Source organism: Phocoena sinus, chromosome 19 (genome assembly GCF_008692025.1).
Source record: "Phocoena sinus isolate mPhoSin1 chromosome 19, mPhoSin1.pri, whole genome shotgun sequence".
Taxonomy (NCBI): Eukaryota; Metazoa; Chordata; class Mammalia; order Artiodactyla; family Phocoenidae; genus Phocoena; species Phocoena sinus.
The window spans coordinates 6661144-6683889 of NC_045781.1; the positions used below are offsets into that span (position 1 = coordinate 6661144).

General features: G+C 51.5%; 1 protein-coding gene across 1 annotated transcript in view; it reads right to left on the reverse strand.

The window, feature by feature from the left end:
* The window catches only part of AP2A1 (adaptor related protein complex 2 subunit alpha 1), a 36489-nt gene that overhangs the window by 7712 nt on the left and 6031 nt on the right, over positions 1-22746 (reverse strand). The window contains exons 2-7 of the mRNA XM_032613171.1: positions 16077-16145; positions 15804-15946; positions 15022-15215; positions 4445-4574; positions 3819-3920; positions 2316-2424 (exon numbers count right to left, since the gene is read on the reverse strand). Coding sequence (XP_032469062.1) covers positions 2316-2424; positions 3819-3920; positions 4445-4574; positions 15022-15215; positions 15804-15946; positions 16077-16145 — 747 coding nt within the window. The remainder of the gene's footprint in view (positions 1-2315; positions 2425-3818; positions 3921-4444; positions 4575-15021; positions 15216-15803; positions 15947-16076; positions 16146-22746) is intronic.

A 22746-nucleotide genomic window follows, 5' to 3' on the forward strand; every position in this document is an offset into this window, starting at 1 on the left:
CAGTTTGCTGCCTGGGTAGCTGATGACCCCCAGGTTATTGTAAATCCGCTTAGGCGTGATAAGAGCATTGTGGTTTTGTAGCGTTCTTGATTCTAAGAAACGTTTGCGGAAATATTTTGGGGTGAGGGGGAGTGTTATGATGTCTGCCACTTTTTTTTTTTTAATAAATTTATTTATTTTATTTATTTATTTTTGGCTGTGTTGGGTCTTTGTTGGTGTGCGCGGGCTTTCTCTAGTTGTGGTGAGCGGGGGCTACTCTTCATTGCAGTGACAGGCTTCTCATTGTGGTGGCTTCTCTTGTTGTGGAGCACGGGCTCTAGGCGCACGGGCTTCAGTAGTTGTGGCATGTGGGCTCAGTAGTGTGGCTCGCTGGCTCTAGAGCACAGGCTCAGTAGTTGTGGCGCACCGGCCTAGTCGCTCCGCGGCCTGTGGGATCTTCCCAGACCAGGGCTCGAACCCGTGTCCCCTGCTTTGGCAGGAGGATTCTCAACCAATGAGCCACCAGGGAAGTCCCTGCCACTTACTTTCAAGTAATTCAGCAACTGGATGTCCGAGACAGTGAGGGAACAAGGGAGCAAATCCAGCAAAGTGGTAAAGCTCTGCTGAGTCTGGGTCAGGGGCATCTGGGTGTGGTCATTTTACTGTTCTCCCAAGTTATCCTTATGTCCAAAATTTTTCTTAACCAAAGGTTGCAGTGAAGGCCAGTGTCATGGAATGAAGGGGGAATTCTTCGAGATTAAAAGAGACTTATGGGACTTCCCTGGTGGCACAGTGGATAGGACTCTGCGCTCCCAATGCAGGGGGCCCGGGTTCGATCCCTGGTCAGGGATCCCACATGCATGCCGCAACTAAGAGTTTGCATGCCACACCTAAGAAGCCCATTAGCTGCAACTAAGAAGCCTGCCTGCTGCAACTAGGGAGCCCACGTGCTGCCACTAAGGAGCCTGCCTGCTACAACTAAGACCTGGTGCAACTGAATAAAAAATAAATTACTTGGAAACAAATTGGAGCAGCCCCTCCCTGCCCAGCACTGGGTGGGGGTGGGGTGGGGGAATGGCTGCAATTCTCACAGGGCAGGGGATCAGAGTTGGTGAGGTGCTTGCCCAGGGCACACCCCAAAATTATGAGGCGGGGCTTCTAGATGCAAGAGGGCTTAGGTTCTAGCTATGCCCTTCCTTACAGGATGAGAAAAGAGGCCCAGAGTGGGGACGAGGCTTCCCCAGGGCCTCATGACAAAATTCATCCCTGGCTTTCACCGGCTGGGAGGGGCCTTGGGTGTCACCTACATCATACACTCCATTAGTGTGTGCGTGTGTGCACGCACACACACACACACACACACACACACACACACACACACACACACACGCTCGCACCCAGCTGGCTGTGAAGATTTGGGGCTACACACCAGCTCCCTGGCCCCCAGCAGGTGCTTAGCACCCTGGGTGAATCGAAGGGCACTGGTTTATCAAGCGCCTACTGTGTGCTGAGCACCTCAGCACAGGGTCCCTCAAAACTGCTCTGTGAGGTCAGACAGCCGAGGATACAGAAGCCCAGGGGGAGCCACGGCCCACGTGGTAGAGGGAAAGGGTTTAGAGCAGAGATTCAGGAGTCAGGCTCTGCTCTTCCTTCGCTGCCCTGGAAAGGCAATGTCTTCTCTCCAAGCCTCAGTTGCCCGGTGTGTCTATTTCAGGGACAGCTGCCCCTCGCCAGCTCTGCTGGGGGCACCTGGACACCCCGGTGCAGTACCAGCTCACTGCAGTACCCTCCATCCACACCAGCGGTCATGACCATGAGCAACGAGGGCATGAAAACCCCTAGCAGAGCTATGCTAACTCCCACTGCATGGCCTGGAATTGCCCCTTGACCTGCTGGGTGACCTTGGACAAGGCCCTCCCCTCTCCAAGCCCTGGTTTCCTCATCCGTAACAGATGCGATGACAGCCCCGACATTCCGGGGCTGGAGCATTCAGGGCTGGAGCGTGAGTCTGGTTTTGCAGGGACCCAGGCCCACAGCAGGGGAGTCAACAAACAAGCAATTTGTCCCATTGTCTGTGCTGAGCCGGGAGGATGCCCTGCTCTCTGCTGCCCACCCTCCCCCAACCCGTCTCCAACAGCCTCATACAACATTCTCATCCAGGGCCTCCCAGCGTGGGCCCTGGGCTCAGCGCTGCCCCGACTGCAGCCTCGGAACAGGGGCTAGAGGCACCAGCCCAGCCTCAGAGGACTCCTGACACAGACCCCCAGCACCCGGCCCCGCTGCCCAGCCATGGGGTTGGAGGCCCCAGACCCCAGCCCGGGTGGGCTTGGCAGTACCTGGCGGGGGGTAGCACTGCAGCAGCCGCAGGAGCTTCACCGAGAGCCAGGGCGCCGGGACGAAGTAGTAGGTGTAGTCCTGGAGGTCGGTAGAGGCCGAGGAGACGATCTGGGGGCAGAGGAGGGGGGCGAGGCATGGGTGGGGGCACGGGGAGGGGTAGCTGTGACCTGACAGTTTTATGGTGCGGAAACCTGAGGCTCAGGGAGGGTGGTGAGGAAGCCTTGGGCACGCAGCGAGTGACTGGCTGGATCTGGGACTGGTCGGCTTTTCCAAGTAAAGCTGGCGTTGGGTGGGCAGGAAATCTCGGGCAACCCGATCCCCTTCTGTGAAGGGGGCTCCAACTCTGCGCCTCACAATGCCCTGGGCTGCCTTCACTAGAACCTGGACCCCACGGCTCCCTGGAGAGTGCTTCCTTGTGGCCCTCCCCCAACACCCGAAGATACACAGGGGCAGGAACTGGGTCTGACCCGTTCCTGGGTCCCCGGGCCTACTACAAGGTCAGACACGAGAAGGGATCAGGGAAGAGGTGGGGGAATTAGCAACTTTTTTTCCTCACGACAAACTCCTACGCCACCTTGAAAACCCCTTCTCCAGGAAGCAAGCCCCATCCTGCTCTGAGCCACCTCCATGACAGTAGGCGCCCCGCCCCCGCTGTTACTGTCTGTGTCTCCCCCACCAAGCCTGGCCCACGAGAGAATTCGGATGTGTGGTGAGTGAATGAAAATACGAATGAATAAGCTGGTGTGTTGTTCTCTTTGGCTGAGAACACAGGCCTCTCTTGACCTCTTCAGGAAACATTTATATTTATTCCAAGTCTCAACTCAGGCAAGGATCACCTCCACCAGGAAGGCTTTCCAGACTTCTAGGCTGGGTGAAGTGCCTCCTTTGGGGGGCCTGCAACGTCCTTGCTACCTCCACGACTGCACACACCGCCCCTTTTATGATAATCTGTGCCTGAGTTGGCCCTGCCGTACATCCGTCCCCTCAACAGGACAGGGAGCTCCTTGAGGGCAGGCTCGGGTCTGACTCATCCGTGTCCCCACGTGTCAGCCTGCACAGAGGTGGGCCCACAGGAGGCCTCAGGGCATGTTCCCAGGACAGGGGCGAAGGTGGTGAGAGGAGCAGAAGAGGGAAGGAAAAGCAGGAGAAGCAGGAAGAAGAAAGAGAGGGGGACGAGAGGGAGACAGACAGGAGAGCAACCTCACTTCCTGGGTGCTCATCGTGTGCCCGGCCCTGTGCTCTTTATACAGATTAATTCACAGCAGCTATGCTGTGAGGCAGGCACTGGAATAATCCCCTTTGAACACATGAGGCAAACGAGGCCCAGAGGGGTGAAGCCACTTGCCTAGGGCCACACAGCCAGGAAGTGACGGAGCTGGGATGAACCCAGCTCTGACCCTGAGTCCTTAACCACTGAGCTAGATGCTCTCTCTGGGAAAGTGAGGACCAGAGAGGTGCCCAGGGGACAGGGACGCTGCAGCTGGCACTGATACCACACCCACCCGGCTCAGGCGAGACACAGCGAGGGAGATGCATGTCTTGAAGTCATCTGGGTTCTTCTTGCAGAGACAAGTGATGAGGCTGACAGCGGCTGTGACCACGCCCTGTAGGGGCAGACGGGTGGCAGGTCAGGGCCCTCGGGGGAGGGTCAGACTGGGGACAAGTGTCCAGGCTGTGGTTCTGCGAGGAGAGGCGCAGGAGCACTTGGGGCTGAGGTGGCCTGAGGGGTGCGCTTGGGTTTGTACAGGTGTCCTGGTGGCTGTTTCACGGCTTGGGGACCATGAGGGACTGGAGCACTGTGGGTGGCGACAGAGGTCAGTGTCTCTGTGCTGGTTGGGCAGGCGATGGGGGAATCTCTGGGTGTCGGAAACAGAGGCTGGGATTTTTCTGAGGGGCTGGGTGAGTGATGGGTGTTGGGGACACTGGACAGGAACCCCGGGCATCCAGGTGGGTGTCAGTGACAGAAGTGGGGGGCCCTGGGCATTCAGGTAAGAATCAGGGCAGAGGAGGGGTCCCCAGGCATCCAGGTGGGAATCAGGGCAGAGGTGGGGGGCCCCAGGCATCAGGTGGCTGCCAAGGGCGGTGGGTCTTGGGTCCAGGGTCCCTGGGCACCAGGCAGGGGTCTCACCATGTGCTGGTCGTTGAGCAGGTGCACCACGCGGGCCGTCCACTCGCCCATGGGCACCAGGTCGGGTGAGGCCTTGTAGAGCCGCAGCAGGCACAGGGCTGCACTCTGCTTCACACTGTCCATGCTGTCCCTGCCGGGACACAATGTGGGGTGGGAGTGGGGGGTCAGCGTGACCACGGCCCTGCATACCTCCCCGCTCCTCTCTCGCTCCTCCCAGGGTGTCCAACAAGAGGCGGAAAAAGCCCGGCAGACCCAGGAACCCATCTGGTGCTGCCCTCACTGCCCATCGGGCCTCAGTTTCTTCATTTGCAAAATGGGTTGCACCCCAGTAACCTCATGGGGTCATGGGCAGGGCCGAGCAAAATGCCAAGTGTGGCTCTGCACCTTCATTCAGTTACCGTCCACTTATTGAGCACCTACTGGGAACCAGGCACTGCTGTCGGTTCTGTGGACAGAGTGGTGGACAAACTGGTCCAAAGTGTGTCCTCACAGGGACTTCCCCGGTTGTCCAGTGGTTAAGAATCCGCCTTCCAATGCAGGGTACACGGGTTCGATCCCTGCTCGGGGAACTAAGATCCCACAGGCTGCAGGGCAACTAAGCCCGCACGCTGCAACTACTGAGCCCACATGCTCTGGAACCCACGTGCCACAACTAGAGAGAAGCCCTTGCGCCGCAACGAAGAGTCCGCGCACTGCGACGAAAGATCCCGCATACGGCAACTAAGACTTGATGCAGCCAAAATAAATAAATAATCCACAGAGTATCAGATAAAGTTGTTCTTTCTTAAAAAAAAAAAACAAAAACAGTGTGTCCTCACAGAGCGTACATTCTCACCAGGGCAGCCAGCATCCTACAACAGATACTGTCCAGGTTCAGTGCTACAGAGCAAACTAGGGCAGGCACTCCGGGGATGCTATTTTGGGGTTTTGTTTTTGTTTTTTTAATTTTTTATTTTAATTAATTAATTTTCTGGCTGTGTTGGGTCTTCGCTGCTGCACGTGGGCTTTCTCTAGTTGTGGCACGGGGGCTACTCTTCGTTGCGGTGCGCGGGCTTCTCATTGCGGTGGCTTCTTTTCTTGCAGAGCACTGGCTCCAGGTGCGCGGGCTTCGGTAGTTGCAGCACATGGGCTCAGTAGTTGTGGCTCGAGGGCTCCAGAGCGCAGGCTCAGTAGTTGTGGTGCACGGGCTTAGTTGCTCCGTGGCATGTGGGATCTTCCCGGACCAGGGATCGAACCCGTGTCCCTTGCATTGGCAGGCGGATTCTTAACCACTGCACCACCAGGGAAGTCCCTGGGGACGCTATTTTGGATGAAGGCCTCACTAACAAGGCACCAGGTAAACAGAAAACTGAGAGAAAAGACTAAAACTCTGCACAGAATGTTCCCAGCAGACAGAAGAGCCTGTGGAGGCCTCGAGGCAGGCAGGCCTGTGTGTGGAAGGAGCTTGGAGGAGTCTTGTGTGGCTGGAGACAGGACAGAGCAGGGGCTGAGGGCCACACCGTGTGGGGCCTTGCAGGCCATGGTGCGGACTATGCTTTTACCCAGCGGGAGATGGAGCCGCTGCAGGTGACTAGCAGGGAAGCTATGATACTAAGGCGACAGCAGTAAAAGCTACCACCCAGGGCCCTTCTGATCTGCTCGGCCCTGGTACAGGCACTAGCTCATTCATTTTATCTCCACAACAAACCGAGAAAATAGGTACTACTATGGACCACTGTCCCCAGATCTGACTTGCTTTTTTTTTTTTTTTGCGGTACGTGGGCCTCTCCCAACCACTGCGCCACCAGGGAAGCCCTGACTTATGTTTTTAAAAGGTCCCTCTGCTGCTGTGTGGAGAAGAGGCTGTGGGAGGCCGGGGCGGGGTAGCGGGGGGAGGTGACAGCAATAGTCCAGGCAGGAGATGACAGGAGACGACAGTGCCTCAGACCCCGCTGCAGCCATGCAGGTGAGAAGTGGCTCTATTCTGATACATTTTTACTATGAGGTGGTGGAGACAGAAGAGGGGACAAGGTGACCCTCAAGTTTCCGACCTGAGGGACCTGGCGAGTGGTGAGACCATTTGTTGTGTGGGGACCTGGGGCAAGATGGCTGGTGGGGCGCTGAATGAGACCCAAGTTTGATACTGAACAGATACGAAATTGACATGCTAACGAGACACCCAGTGCGGCCCTGGACCCACAGGGCTGTGTGGCCTCTGGCAAGTGCCCTTCCCTCCCTGAGCCTCCATAATGTCCTTCATAAAATGGGAACCCTACTCCCCTCTTCAGAGGAGAGGAAGCCTGTCAAACACTGTGGTGGGCTGAATAATGCCCCCCCCGACAGGTCCACATCCTAATGTCCAGACCCTGTGAATGTGTTCCCTTACATTCAAAGGGGACTTTGCAGATATGGGCTTCCCTGGTGGCGCAGTGGTTGAGAGTCCGCCTGCCGATGCAGGGGACATGGGTTCGTGCCCCAGTCTGGGAAGATCCCACATGCCGCAGAGTGGCTGGGCCCGTGAGCCATGGCTGCTGGGCCTGCGCGTCCGGAGCCCGTGCTCCGCAACGGTAGAGGCCACAACAGTGAGAGGCCCGCGTACTGCAAAAAAAACAAAAACAAATAAAAAAACAAAGGGGACTTTGCAGATATGATGAAATCAGGGATCTTGAGATGATCCTGGATTACCCAGGTGAGCCCTAAGTGTAATCACAAGGTCCTTAGAAGAGAGGAGGAGGAGGATCAGAGTTAGAGAGATGCAAGGCCAGATACAGAGATCAGAGAGAAGATGCTACTCTGCTGATTAAAGATGGAAGGGGCCATGAGCCACGGGATGCAGGCAGCCTCTAGAAGCTGGAAAAGACCTGGAAACACCTTGATTTTGGCCCAGTGAGCCTCACTGTGGACTTCTGACCTCCAGAACTGTGAGAGAATCAATGTGTGTTTTAAGCCCCTAACTTGTGGTCATGGGTTACAGTGGCCACAGGAAACTGAACAGGCACTGGGTTAGCACAGAGCCTGGCAGCCAGCAGTGTCCCATCCCAGAGGGCTGAGTTCATGGCCCGGTCAGTACCCAGGTCCCAGCATCACGAAGAGTGTGAAGTGTAACAGTGTTCTAGAAAGCACTCCCCGGTCTCTGGGGTCAGACACGCCTGCTTGTGGGGCATGATTTGGGGACAAGGCATTGACCCTCTCTGACTAGCAATTTCCTCCTGGGGAAAATGAGGACCCCCACAGATTGGGGGATGAAGAAATGAACCTGGGTATCGCGGCCTCAAGCACAGAATGGGTCCTAGGAGCTGTCTCAACCACCCAGACGGGGCCTTACAGTGACATTTCCCCAGAAAGGACTCAACAGAAGCACAGGGGAGGGTCCCAGGAAGGGTGGGTGAAACTGCAGGAGTCAAAGGCCAGGTGAAAAGATGTTTTACTGGATGTGTAGGAGAAACATGAATTGCGTGGACATGGTGGCTCCGTTTTCTCCCATCAGCTAGGCAGACTCGTGTGTGTCGGCCAGGCTGGGGAGACGGGAGCCTTCGGGTGCCGTGGCCACGGGTGGACACAGACACAGGCCGTCAGAAAAGGAGCTGGGCTACCCCTGGTCAGGTAGCTGCTGTAAGGCATGCGGACCTAGACCAGCAATTCTGCTCCCAGACACCTGCCCCGGGGAAAGGCACACACACGTGCTCAAGGTCATGGCATAGGAAAGATCATATTAAAACCAGAAACCAGCAGAAGGTCTGCCCACAGCGGAGCTCCATGAATGGTGGTCTTTCCACCATCATCATCATAGCTCACACCCCATGAGGCCTGCCTCTGGCCCAGGCTCTAAGAGCTTCTACATATTAACACGTTTAATCCTCAGCACAGCCCTCTGAGGAGGTGGACTCTATTATCATCTCCATGACAGGTAAGGAAACGTCCAGGAGAATCCCAAATAAAAGAATAAGAGCAGGGACTTCCCTGGTGGTCCAGTGGTTGAGAATCCGTCTTCCAATACAGGGGACGTGGGTTCGATCCCTGGCCAGGGAACTAGGATCCTACATGCCGTGGGGCAACTGGGCCCGTGCAGCAACTACTGAGCCCGCACACCACAACTAGAGAGAAACCCGCGTGCCGCAACGAAAGACCCCGCATGCCGCAACGAAAGACCCCGCATGCCGCAACTAAGACCCAATGCAGCCAAATAAATTAAATAAATATTTTAAAAATTAAAAAAAGAAAAGAATAAGAGCGATTGATCAACTTGGTTAAGTTACACAGAGATTGTGATACTATGTAGGTAAAGTTGAAAGCTACATAATACAGGGGGGTGTGCCTGGGTGTAAAAGGACAAAACGTACATGGGAATAAGCACCACCACCACCACCAGACTCAGGGCACCGGGAGGAAGGCCAGATGGAGAGATGATATGAGGGACCCGAAGGGAAATTCAACCGCAGCTGTTTTCTTTCTTTCTTTCTTTTTTTTGAAACAAGGTATAATACCTTATGACCCAGCAATTTCATGCCCAGGCAGCTCCGCAACAGAACCGAAAACAGAGTTCACACAAATGCGTGCATTATTCATCACAGCCGAAAGGTGGAAACTTGGTGATGAATGGAGAAATAAATTGTGGTCCGTCCATACAGTGGAATGTTATTATTGCCTCATAAAAAAGGAATGAAGCCCTGACACATACTACAACAGGGATGAACCTCAAAAACATTATGCCAAGAGAAAAGAAGCCGGACACAAAGGCCGCATACTGTGTGATTCCATTTGTCTGAAATGTCCAGAACAGGCAAATCTTTAGAGACACAGAGCATATTAGAGATGGCCTGGGGCTGGGAAGAGAGGGTCTGGGGAATGACTGCTGATGGGCACAGGGCTTCTTTTTTGGGTGATGGAAATGTTCTGCAATTAGATAGTGGGGATGCTTGAACAACACTGGGAAGGGACTGAAGACCACCAAACTGTATACTTTAAAGTACTTAAAATGGTGACCTTTATGTTATGTGAATTTTACCTCAAATTAAAAAAAAAAAAACTACCTAAGAAAACAGTAACCCAGAGTTCCCTGGTGGTCTACTGGTTAGGATTCTGGGCTTTCACTGCCATGGCCCAGGTTCAGTCCCCGGCCAGGGAATATCCACAAGCCACGTGGTGCATCCCAAACCAGAACAAAACAAAAAATCAAAAACATAAAAACAGTTCCTCTATGCCCCAGTCACTATCAAGGTCAAGTTTTCAGTGCTGAGAGCCCAGCCTATAGTCAGACAAGCCCAGCGTGGCCTGTGACTTTGGCAGGGCCCTGCCCTTGTGTGAAACGGGGACATCACCTGTGCTCATATATGTTTGTCACACTGGCTTCTTTCTCAGCCCTCAGAGGTGCCAAGTTCTCCCCAATCAGGGTGACTGGCCACCTGACTCACCCAAACCAATGCCAGCTGCCTGTCCTGATCTTAAAGAAACTGTCAGCGGCATTCACCATGGCTGACCACTCCCTCCTCCGCGAAAGTTTCTTCTCCAAGCTCCAAGCCACAGCCCATTCTGCATTTTCCTCCCTCTCCCTGGCCAGACTTCCACACGCTAGATCACCCCAGCCTTTGGTCTCTTCTCTTCTCTGGTCACATCCTGCCTGAGGGACCTCATCCGGCCGTGGCTTTCATTACCATCCACCCTGCGCTGTCCCATCTGGTGGCCCCCAGCGACACGAAGCTACCGAGCACTTGAATGGAGTGAGTCCAGACTGAAATGCCATGTGTGTAAATTACACAGTGGTTTCAAAGACTTAACGCAAAAAATATTGGATAATGTGTATGTTGATCCAATGTCAAAATGATTCTGGATGGATCAGGTGAGATTAAAATATTAAAATTAGATGGGGAATTCCCCTGGCGGTCCAGCGGTTAGGACCCTGAGCTTCCACTGCAGGGGGCACAGGTTCAATGCCTGGTGGGGAAACTAAGATCCCGCGTGCCGCACGGTGCAACCAAAAATTAAAATTTAATTTAATTAAAAATTTAAAAAAAATGAAATTAGTTTTACTTTTTTTTAAATAATTAATTAATTTATTTATTTTTGGCTGCACGGGGTCTTCATCGCTGCACGCGGGCTTTTCTCTGGTTGCATTGAGCAGGGGCTACTCTTTGTTGCGGTTGGCGGGCTTCTCATTGCAGTGGCTTCTCTCGTTGCGGAGCACGGGCTCTAGGCGTGCAGGCTTCAGTATTTGTGGCGCACAGGCTCAGTAGTTGTGGCTCACGGGGTTAGTTGCTCTGCAGCATGTGGGATCTTCCCGGACCAGGGCTCGAACCCGTGTCCCCTGCATTGGCAGGCGGATTCTTAACCACTGCACCACCAGGGAAGTCCCTACTTATTTGTTTTGACTTTGTCTACTAGGCATCTCAGATTCAACATGGCCAAACCCAGCTCTGGATCCTCCCCCTCCTTCACTTGGTTCTCCCCCACTCCCTCCTTCATCATTTATCCACCTGTTCAACTTCACTCCTCTCTCTCTCTTACACCATATACAATCAGTACTGTCATCTTTCCTTCCAAAACATACAGCTCTAGTAACTATTTTCTGCAACAACCCTGGTCCCAGCCACCATCAGCTCTGCCCAGGACGGCAACAGACATCTCAATGGTCTCTCTGCTACCACGCTTGGCGCCCCCGACAGTCTCTAGGCTACTTGAATCTAAGGATCATGTTCTTTCATTAGTTCTGGTATATTCTTAGCCATAATCTGTTCAAACACTGTGTCATGTTATGAGTCTCTCCCTTCTCTCTTTCTAGAACTCTAAAGAGTGCTGTTAGATTTTATCTCCCTTGACTCTTAACCTCTCTTTTAAATTTTTCCATCTCTTTGTTTCTCTGGGCTGCATTCTGATTAATTTCTCCAGTTCTTCTGCCTATTTACAATCCTTGCTTTGGTTCTGTCTACTCTGCTGCTAAACTAGACCACTTAATTTTTTTTTTAAATCTAAATGTTGTCCATTTCTTTTTAAAAAATGCTTACACTTCGTTCCATTTTTAAATTGTTCTCTTTTTTCTTGAAACATATTAAGCATACGCATCTTACATTCTGTATGAAAATTCCAATCCAACTGTTATTTTCCATTTTCTTTCTGCTGGTTCTCCCTCATGGTGCCTTGCGTCTTGTGCTTAGTGATTTTCGACTGTGAGCTACTCATGTAACTTGGAGCTTCATCTGTGGAAATCATTGAGGCCTATGGTGAAAGTGGGTTTCTCCCAAAAAGATCTGTTTGCTTCTGTCAGGCACTGGGGTACTAGCAGTTTGTGTCACTTAAGCTGAAGTTTGGTTTAAGTTTCTATGGATGACCCAGGAAGGGGAAAATCGGACTGAACACCAGTGTGCGGGCTGTTCCATGCCAAAGTTCAAAAAGGATACTTTTGCTTATAGACCTTAAGGGGATTTATTTCTAGGTCACCCTCACTTTGAAGTGTGGTCTCTGGAGCCCTTGCTTGAACCAGCTTGTCTTCTGCTCCCAGAGGCTATAGGGCCCCAAAACCAATACCTAAGTTCATCCAGGTCAGCAAATGCTCTAAGCAAAATCCAGCTTAGGCACTCTGCTCATCTCCCTGGGTGTCAGGCTCCTCTTGGCTTGTGGCCTGTGTGTCTCCTTATTTTCTTGCTAGCTCATGAATACATTGAAGAATATTTCATTTCCTCTTTTAACCCACATTGATAACTGCGTTTTGGGGAGACCCTCAGGCAGGAATCTAGCCCACAAGCTGCCAGAAATACAAGTCCTACCTTCTCCCACACCAGGTTCAGTGACCTTTTAAAAATACAGAGGCTTCATAAATAAATAACTAAATAAATAAATAATAAAGTAGCCAAAAAAAAAAAACAGGGGCGGGCTTCCCTGGTGGCGCAGTGGTTGAGAATCTGCCTGCCAATGCAGGGGACACGGGTTCGAGCCATGGTCTGGGAAGACCCCACATGCCGCAGAGCAACTAGGCCCGTGAGCCACAACTACTGAGCCTGCGCGTTGAGCTTGTGCTCCGCAACAAGAGAGGCCACGACAGTGAGAGGCCCGCGCACCGCGATGAAGACTGGCCCCCACTCGCCGCAACTAGAGAAAGCCCATGCACAGAAACAAAGACCCAACACAGACATAAATAAATAAATAAAATTTTAAAACATTAAAAAAAAAAAAAACAGGGGCTTCCCTGGTGGCACAGTGGTTAAGAATCCGCCTGCCAATGCAGGGGGCACGGGTTCGAGCCGTGGTCTGGGAAGATCTCACATGCCGCGGAGTAACAAAGCCCGTATGCCACAACTACTGAGCCTGCACTCTAGAGCCCATGAGCCACAACTACTGAAGCCCGCGCGCCTAGAGCCCATGCTCTGCAACAAGAGAAGCCACCACAATGAGAAGCCCAAGTCCTGCAATGAAGAGTAGTCCCCACTCACCGCAACTAGAGAAAGCCCATGTGCAGCAACAAAAACCCAATGCAGCCAAAAATTAAAAATAAATAAATAAAAATTAAAAAGATAAAATAAAATAAAAAAACAAAGCCAAGCATGTCATTTATCTGCTCAAAACACACCTACTGCCTCCCAATTTCAATTAGAATAAATCCATACTCCCCTTATTCTCTCGCTTGTTCACCATAGTCAAGCCAGAGACACTATCTCTTGGTTCCCTGAATGTACAAAGCTCATGCCTACCTCAGGACCTTTGTACTTGCTGCTCCTTTTGCTTGGAGCACTACTCCAACCTTTTTTTTTTTTTTTTTAACATCTTTATTGGAGTATAATTGCTCTACATTGTTGTGTTAGTTGCTGCTGCATAACAAAGTGAATCAGCTATGCGTATACATATATCCCCATATCCCCTCCCTCTTGCGTCTCCCTCCCACCCTCCCCATCCCACCTTTCTAGATGGTCACAAAGCACCGGGCTGATCTCCCTGTGCTATGCAGCTATTTCCCACTAGCTATCTATTTTACATTTGGTAGTCTATATATGTCAATGCCACTCTCTCACTTCGTCCCAGCTTACCCTTCCCCCTCCCCGTGTCCTCAAGTCCATTCTCTGCGCCTGTGTCTTTATTCCTGTCCCGTCCCTAGGTTCTTCAGAACCATTTTTTTTTTGATTCCATATATATGTGTTTTCATACGGTATTTGTTTTTCTCTTTCTGACTTACTTCACTCTGTATGACAGACTCTAGGTCCATCCACCTCACTACAAATAACTCAATTTCGTTTCTTTTTATGGCTGAGTAATATTCCATTGTATATATGTGCCACATCTTCTTTATCCATTCATCTGTCGATGGACACTTAGGTTGCTTCCATATCCTGGCTATTGTAAATAGTGCTGCAATGAACATTATGGTACATGACTCTTTTTGAATTATGGTTTTTTCAGGGTATATGCCCAGGAGTGGGATTGCTGGGTCGTATGGTAGTTTTATTTTTAGTTTTTTAAGGAACTGCCATACTGTTGTCCATAGTGGCTGTATCAATTTACATTCCCACCAACAGCGCAAGAGGGTTGGTTCCCTTTTCTCCACACCCTCTTCAGCATTTATTGTTTGTAGATTTTTTGGTGACGGCCATTCTGACTGGTGTGAGGAGATACCTTCCAACATTTCTGAATGACTGTCTTCTCCTCATCATTCCAGTCTCAAATTACATGTCACCTTTTGCAGAGACCCTCCCTGATGAGTCTGACTTAAGCAGCCTTCCCCACCATCTCTGCTGCCCCCCACTACCCTGTTTTGTTTTCTTCAGAGGAACCGTCACTATCCGAACTCGACTCACTTCTTTGCCTATGTGTTTGCTCTTTGGATTCCCCCCGAGATGTAAGCTCCCCGAGGATGGGCATGACCGCCTCCGCTGCTCCCTCCTGCCCTCCCATGCCCGGAACAGTGCCCGGCACATTGCAGGTGCTCAAGAAGTGTTTGCTGAACAACCTCCTGCTCCAGAAAGGTCACAAAGGCTGATCCACCACCCTTCACGCCTTTCCCTGTTCCACAGCCAACTCCTCCTACTCACCCAGGTCTCAGCCTGATCCCACGTCCTCTGAGAAGCCCTCCCTGATCCCCCAGGCTAGGTCAGGCATGCCTACTACATGCCCTATGGGCTTCTGCACCCCACAGCATGGTTCTGAGAGGGAATGTATGTTTCATCCTGAAATTATTCAGTCGATGTTTATCCCCCACTCTAGACCGTGAACACTGGGAGGAGGATGACCATGTCCGTTTCTGGTCATGGCTACATCCCCAGCAATCAGCATGGTGCCCCGCACATATATGCTCAACAGATGTTTGTTGAATGAATGAATGGAGAAGAGGCAGAAGCTCTGGAGGGCTGTCACCGACATAACTTAAGGTTATCACCTCTTCTTTACTAGATGTTAAAGGTTGATCAGATAGACATCCCACTGGCTTTGCTGGGAAGCTGCCTTACACTGTCGAGTCACTTTTGTGAGATGACAAGAGGCAACCATGGGGCTGCCACCGGAATCACGGTGGTGCCAAGCCTGGCTGGGAGACCTTGGGCAGGTGACAGAGCCTCTCTGACCCTCAAACTGGGTTGGGTCTTGTCTACCCCATCCCCCCACCTGGGTCCCCAACGCCTCACCCAGCCACCAAGATGCGAGGGATGTCAGCGGCAAAGGCCTCGCCCATCTCACGGCTGCCCACGTTGGCGATGCAGTGCAGGGCCAGGCACATGAAGGTGGGGTTGCGGCTGGCCAGGTCGTTCTTGATGGCATTGTTGATGAGCCGGATCAGCTCCGAGTTGGAGTTCACCAGCACCGAGATGAACAGGTAACCCTGGGTTGCGGAGGGAGGTGGTGGGCTTGGAGCATTGTGGTTCACTGGCCCTAGACCCCAACCCTCAACCCTGGAGTCTGCACTTCCGACCCCTCCTCCCTCAGCCCCAGGAGTCCAGGTCCTAGGCCTCTCCCACCTCAGACCCAGGATCCAGGTCCCCGGCCCCTCCCACCTCAGACCCAGGATCCAGGCCCCCGGCCCCTCCCACCTCAGACCCAGGAGTCCAGGCCCCCGGCCCCTCCTCCCTCAGACCCAGGAGTCCAGGCCCCCGGCCCCTCCTCCCTCAGACCCAGGAGTCCAGGCCCCCGTCCCCTTCTCCCTCAGATCCAGGAGTCCCCGCCCCTAATCCCTCCTCCCTCAGACCCAGGGGTCCCCGCCCCTAATCCCTCCTCCCTCAGACCCAGGATCCAGGCCCCCGGCCCCTCCTCCCTCAGACCCAGGAGTCCCCGCCCCTAATCCCTCCTCCCTCAGACCCAGGAGTCCCCGCCCCTAATCCCTCCTCCCTCAGACCCAGGATCCAGGCCCCCGGCCCCTCCTACCTCAGACCCAGGAGTCCAGGTCCCCGGCCCTCTCCCCGCTCAGACTCACTATCTGCTTCTCCGTGTACTTGTTGGAGCTCAGCAGGTTCACGGCCTCCATGTGCCCAAAGTCGATGTCGTGGCCGAGCAGGAAAATGAAGAGCAGTTTACACACATACTTCTTCTTGCTGTAGCCGTCCAAGGCTTTGTCCCCTGGGGCCAGAGGAAGGAAGAAAGGGGAGGCAAAAATGAGGAAGGATCAAACCTACAAGTCCCAGGTATCCCAGCCCCAGCGCACAGCCCGCTCCTCCCACAGACCCTGGAGCCTGGGCCCCCAGCATACCCTTGAACTTGGAGCGGATGTTGGCCAGTTCCTTGTTGATTCTCTTAATCTCCGCCTCCTTGCTCTTACCTGGAAGGGAGAAGGCAGGACAGGTCAGGAGGGTCCCAGAGAGTTGAGCCGCCTGCCCTCACTTTGCTGGGCAAGGTCCTTCCGGCTGGAAGGGCAGACTCTCCCCACCCTGGGGCTCCAGGCCCAGGGGGCTGAGGCAAGGCCTGGGCCCTGTCTCTAGCTGGGAGCTTCCGGGAGGTGGGAACCTTGGCTCTGGGTCCCTACCACCCAGAGGAGGAGCCCAGCACACACTTTGGGGCGCTCCCTGCCTCCCTCCCTCCTCCAGCTCCTGTCCCACCCATGGCTCCGGTTACCACTGCACCAGCCCCCAGCTGAAATATGCCCCTGGCAGGAAATATGTAATGAATGAATGAATGCAGAGATAGGCTGCCTTCGAGCTGGCCCCCTGGACCCTCACTCTGACCACACCCCCAGAGCTGTCTCCTGAAAACTGCTGGGCCTGCACCTTCCCAATTCCAGCCAGTTGCCAGGCATTGGGTCCTGAGCTCCCGGCTCCCCACCTCCGCCTGCCCAGCCAGATCACTGTGGCAGCCTCCTTTCTGGCATCCTTGCTTCCCACTGGGGGGATTCTACCCCGTGGCTACCAAGCCCTCTGGCCCTGCCCTGGCCACCCCACCAGTGTCACCCCTCACCATCTTGCTGTGTGTCCCCACCTCGCAGGCCTCTGTCAGTTCCAGGGACAATTCACACTCCTTCCCACCTCCAGGGCCTTTGCACGTGCTGTGCCCTCCACCTGCCCATCTATCCAGTTTTCTTCTCATCACTTGGGTCTCAGCTCTTGTCACCTCCTCCAAGAGGCCTTTCTTGGTCAATTCTCTATTTATTTATTATTGTTATTTTTTGGCCGTGCCGCACGGCTTGTGGGATCTTAGTTCCCCAACCAGATATCGAACCGGGGGCCCTGGCAGTGCAAGTGCAGAGTCCTAACCACTGGACTGCCAGGAAATTCCCTCTTGGCCAGTTCTTTAAAGTCAGTGCCTTCTTCTTCTGTTTCCATCATTTTTAAAAAATGTCCTGGGACTTCCCTGGTGGTCCAGCGGTTAAGACTTCAGGCTCCCGGGCTTCCCTGGTGGCACAGTGGTTAAGAATCCGCCTGACAACGCAGGGGACATGGGTTCGATCCCTGGTCCGGGAAGATCCCACATGCCGCAGAGCAACTAAGCCTGTGTGCCACAACTACTCAGCCTGCGCTCTAGAGCCTGCGAGCCACAACTACTGAGCCTGAGTGCCTACAGCCCGTTCTCCACAACAAGAGAGGCCACTGCCATGAGAAGCCCCCGCTCACCGCAACTAGAGAAAGCCCACACACAGAAATGAAGACCCCAATGCAGCCAAAAATAAAATAAATAAAATAAATTTCTAAAAAATAAATTTAAAAAAGAAAAAAAAGACTCCATGCTCCCAATGCAGGGCGCCTGGGTTTCATCCCTGGTAAGGGAACTAGACCTTGCATGCCACAACTAAAGACCCAGTGCAACCAAGTAAATAAGTATTAAAAAAAAAAAAAAGTCTTCCCTGGCTCATTTCACACCATGTAACTATTTTATTTACCTTTACTGTCAAACCTCGGCTCCCCCTTCAGATTATAAGCATCACAGGGGAGCTTCTAGAACGGTGCCCAGCATATAGCAGGTGCTTAATAAATGTCTGGTCATCTGAATGGTGGAGCCTGTTCTGACCCATGGCTGTGTCATCAGGCAACTGGGAGGTTCAAATGAATGAGTGAATGAAGGAGAAAGCGAGGGTATGTGCTCTCTTTCTCTTTAGAAATCCTGCCTCACCACCTACTCCCAACTTCCGGGGAAGCTCCCATAAGGCTCACTTCAGCTATCACCTCCTCTAGGAAGCCCCTTCTGATTAGCACCTCCTGATCAGTTCCAAATAGATGCTAGAGCTGCCGTGTCCAATACGGCAGCCATCAGCCAGGTGGCTCTCAAGCACCTAAAACGTTGCTGCTCCCAACTGAGATGGGCAGTAAGTGGCAAAGACACACGGGATTTAGAAGATTGAGTGTGGAAAAAAAAAAAAAAGAAATGTAGGGACTTCCCTGGTGGCACAGTGGTTAAGACTTTGTGCTCCCGATGCAGGGGGCCTGGGTTCAATCCCTGGTCAGGGAACTAGATCCCACATGCATGCCACAACTATGGAGCCTGCCTGCCGCAAGTAAGACCCAGCACAACCAAATTAATTAATTAAAAAAAAGAAATGTAAACTATCTCATTACAAAGTTAAAAATATAATTAATTAGTTGTTTAAAATTTTTTTAATCAAAAAAATTTTTAAATACTGAATACATGTTGAAATGAGAATATTTAATTGTCCGCATGCCACAACTAAAAAGATCCCACGTGCCACAACTAAGACTTGGGGCAGCCAAAATAAAATAAATAAATAAATATTTAAAAAAGAATATTGGGGGTGTATCAGATTATACAAACATATTATTAAAATTAATTTGGCCCATTCCGTTCTACTTTCTACTAACAAAAAAGTGGTTCCTGAAGAAGTTAAAAACCACACATGCGGCTTACACTCTGGGTAACGCTGCTCTTGGGACTTTCCTGGGCTCCCACACTGCCCGGGTCACCTCCCTCAATGCTGCTGTGCGTGTCTGGGTCTGCTGCTGTCCCCAGACCACACCAGAGCCCCGAGGGTAGGGCCAGCGTCTGCCACTTTTCTGGGTAGTGACTCCACGTTCCACAGGCTTACTAAGTGCCTGAGCTCAGGAAAGGCATGAAGATGTGAAAAAAAAAGGGGCTGAAGAGGTACAGAGTGACCCACTCCCAGGCCTCAGGGAGGGTGGGAGGTCTCTGGGACCCAGGCGATGAAGGGCCAGTACCTCAGTGATGAGGCTGAATTGGCCTGTGTGGCCCAGAGGCTATCTGATGCTTCATTTATTAATTACACGTTTCCTAAGCCCTGTGGGCCAGGCCTGAGTGGGGCGACGCTGGGCACCCAGGACCCACGCAGATCTGGCACTTTTGATCCTCCCCTAGGGACTCCTGGCTTGGTGGGGTGCAGGCAGTGGGGCCCTGTCCCCACACCTGAGCGAGATGGGCACGATTGGAGGTCACCCAGACACCCCCGGGGGCCTTGCTGGTGGCTGCCAAGAATAGGGGACATTTGAGGAGGGCCGTGAAAGATGAGGAGGGTTCAGGTGCAGTTCACCAGCGAGAACTAAGCCAGAACCATGTCACACTGTTGAGGTGTGCCCACCGGAGGGTGGCCAGGGGGTGAGGACAGCACCTCCCTCTGGGGGCAGGGCGGGGGCGGTGACCAGCACGGCAGCTCCTCAAAACTGGTGTGCACGTTCCCGTTCCGTTCTCCTCCTAACCTGAGGATAACCACACAATTGCTCTAATCAGTTGCCTTAAAGCTATTCTGTAGGGACGAGAAAAAACAACCAAACAGCTTTTATAAATGGACCATATAGCACACAGTGGCTGCCTAACTTTTACCACAGATAGACGGGTATCTGAACGGCAATTAAATTACTGAGCCTAGAGCTCTCTCTGGCCTTCGTTTACCTCTATTAAAAGCTTCAAGAAGCAGGCAAAACTAACCTATGGTGTTGGATGACTGAGCAGTGGGGAGGGGGGTGCCAGGGAGCTAGGGATGTTGTTTCTGCCCCTGGGGGCCAGTTACGCAGCTGTGTTCAGCTGGGGAAAATTCATCAGATTTTGATGATGAATTCATCAAAATTCATCACTTCTGATCTGTGAGCTTTTTTTTATAGATACACTATATATGTATATGTGAATATACAAGTTAATACATTTGTATACAAATATATATTAATATATTTGTATAGTGAAGTATATCAATGATGCAGAAGAGAATATAAAACAGATATGGACAATTTAAAGAATATGCAGGAATTCCCTGGCGGTTCAGTGGTTAGGACGCGGCACTTTGGCTCTGGTTCGATCCCTGGTGACAGAACTAAGATCCTGCAAGCCGCGGGGTGTGGCCAAAAAAAAAAAAAATTCAAAGATAACATAAGCACATGACAGAGAATATGGAAAAGAAAAATAATGGCCATAGTTCATAAATTTTGGCTGATTTGAAGTGTTCTTCAATACACCTCTTTATAGCTAAATGATAACACTATGTAATTTGTTTTTAGAATTAAGTACTGGAAATAAAGTTCTTAGAGCAACGAGTATGCCCATTTTCAAATTTTTCTGATATATGAAGGCAAATGGCTCTCTCATAATGAACCTGTTTCCTAATTAAAGAATTTATGATAGCTGAGTGAATTATCCCGTAATGTATTTAATTATTATGGTATAGTTGGACATTTCGCTCACTTAATAAAAAAATATTATTAGTGCCTGCTATGTGTAAAAATTAAAAATAAATTTTTAGGGCTTCCCTGGTGGTGCAGTGGTTAAGAATCCGCCTGCCAGTGCTGGGGACACAGTGTTCGAGTCCTGGTCTGGGAAGAGCCCACATGCTGTGAAGCAATGAAGCCGGCGTACCACAACTACTGAGCCTGCGCTCTAGAGCCCGCGAGCCACAACTACTTAAGCCTGCGCACCTAAAGCCCGTGCTCCGCGACAAGAGAAACCACCGGAAGGGGAAGCCTGCGCACCGCAAAGGAAAGTAGCCCTCCAATTGCCACAACTAGAGAAAGCCTGCGCGCAGCAACAAAGACCCAACGCAGCCATAAATAAATAAATAAATAAATAAAATTTAAAGGCATATTCAAAGAATATATGTTTGTGTGTGTATATGTTTTTCCCTTAGTCTTTAAATTGTCCACGTCTATTTGATATTGTCTTCTGCACCACCAATATACTTTGCTACAAAAAAGAATTCACAGAAAGAACAAAGCATCAGGTCTCCAAAAGAGAATGCTCTGTGGCCCTACAGGAAATGCGTCCCAGCAGAGCACATAACCCCTGCAAATATCTAGAGCCTGGGTGCCCAGAGACAGCACCTGGGTGCTGCTGAGGGTAACGCATGGGAGAAAGGGGCTGAAGGCAGCTGTGACAGAACTGGGCTCGTGGAAGAAACTTTCCATCACTCGGCCAGCCTGCGACAGGGGGACGAGCTCCCCGTCACAGGAGGCATGCAAGCATTTCAGGTTGTTTTAAAGAGATTCCTTTATCTTCAGACATTCCCTGGGCCAAGCTCAGGGATGAGTCACACCTGCTCTGCCCTGGGGATGCTCCTTGATTGGAGAGGCTGACAGGGACAATGGGGAAAACTTTCACAGAGGCAAACACAGTGGGGGTTGGGACGCTGGAATCAGATGGGGGGAGGAAGGCTTCCTGGTACCCAGTTCCTGGGACTTTTTTTGTTTTTGTTTTTCCTTTTTGGCCACGCTGCAGCATGTGGGATCTTAGTTCCCTAACAGCGATAGAACCCATGCCCCCTGCAGTGGAAGCATGCATGGAGCCCTAACCACTGGACCGCCAGGGAATTCCCCCGCTCCTGGGATTTCAGGCTCAAAAGACGAGGCTGAAATGGATCAAGCAGAAATAAGGGGAGGTGTGCTCTGGGCATGAGGACCCGCTTGTGCAAAGGCCTTGGGGCTAGCACAGCAGGCGGGGACAGACCGTGCAACCTCTTCGCTTTTCTGAGGGTGCTGGGGAGCCATGGGAGGGCAGGGGGTCCCATTCTGCCTGCAGCTGTTGCTGTGAGGGCCGTGCAGGTGGAAAAGAGGCCACCCCCTTGCTACAGGCCAGGGCAGGTTACTGCTGACCGCTCCAGAAGGACCTTGGGGCTTCTGGGTAGGGGAAATAAGCCTCCCTAAGCATTTAACTTGGGGCATCGGGGTGGGGCTGTCACTGCCACAAAAGGCCTTCTAACAAACCTGGACTACCATGAAGGGATTGACATGCTTTTATGGCGGTAACCCAGGCACTGGCTGGCACCTCACTGCAAGACCCTTCACCACCTTCCAGACAACTGTTTACAATACAAAGCAACAAAAGTTTCTCTCTACTAGGATGTGCTCCAATGTCTCCCACACAAGTCCCAACAGCCCTGAGTCCTCAAAGGGGGCTCTGGGAGATGATGCTTGTTGACTCTGGACCCCTATAAAGTTCAGAACATGTTGGCCCACGCGGTCCACCACCGGAGCCACTGGCTACATATGGCCACTGGACATTTGAAAATTGGCTGGTGTTACGGAGGGACTGAATTCCTAATTTTATTTAATTGTAATAAGTTAAAAATTAAAAACCAATCCTCCACTCAGTCACTGGAAAAGTATGTTTGGAACGACTTGGACCCTTTGTGAATCTTCTTTTTTGACCATAAGTTTTATGAACTCTTAAGACAGAGAAAATATTTCCAAAGAAACTGTAGCCTCCGAGTTGAGAAAGGAACATAAACTGTCTTGTTAATCATTGAAAAAATATCGATTACACATTCAGATAGTATTTGGGGCATACTGGGGTAAAGGAAATAAATCACATTAAAGTTAATTTCCCTGGTTTTACTTTTTTAATGTGACTACGGAAAGTTTAAATGTACATATGTGGATGGACCTAGAGATTATCATATTAAGTGAAGTAACAAATATCATATGAGAAAGACAAATATCATATGATATCACTTATCTGTGGAATATAAAAAAAGGATACAAATA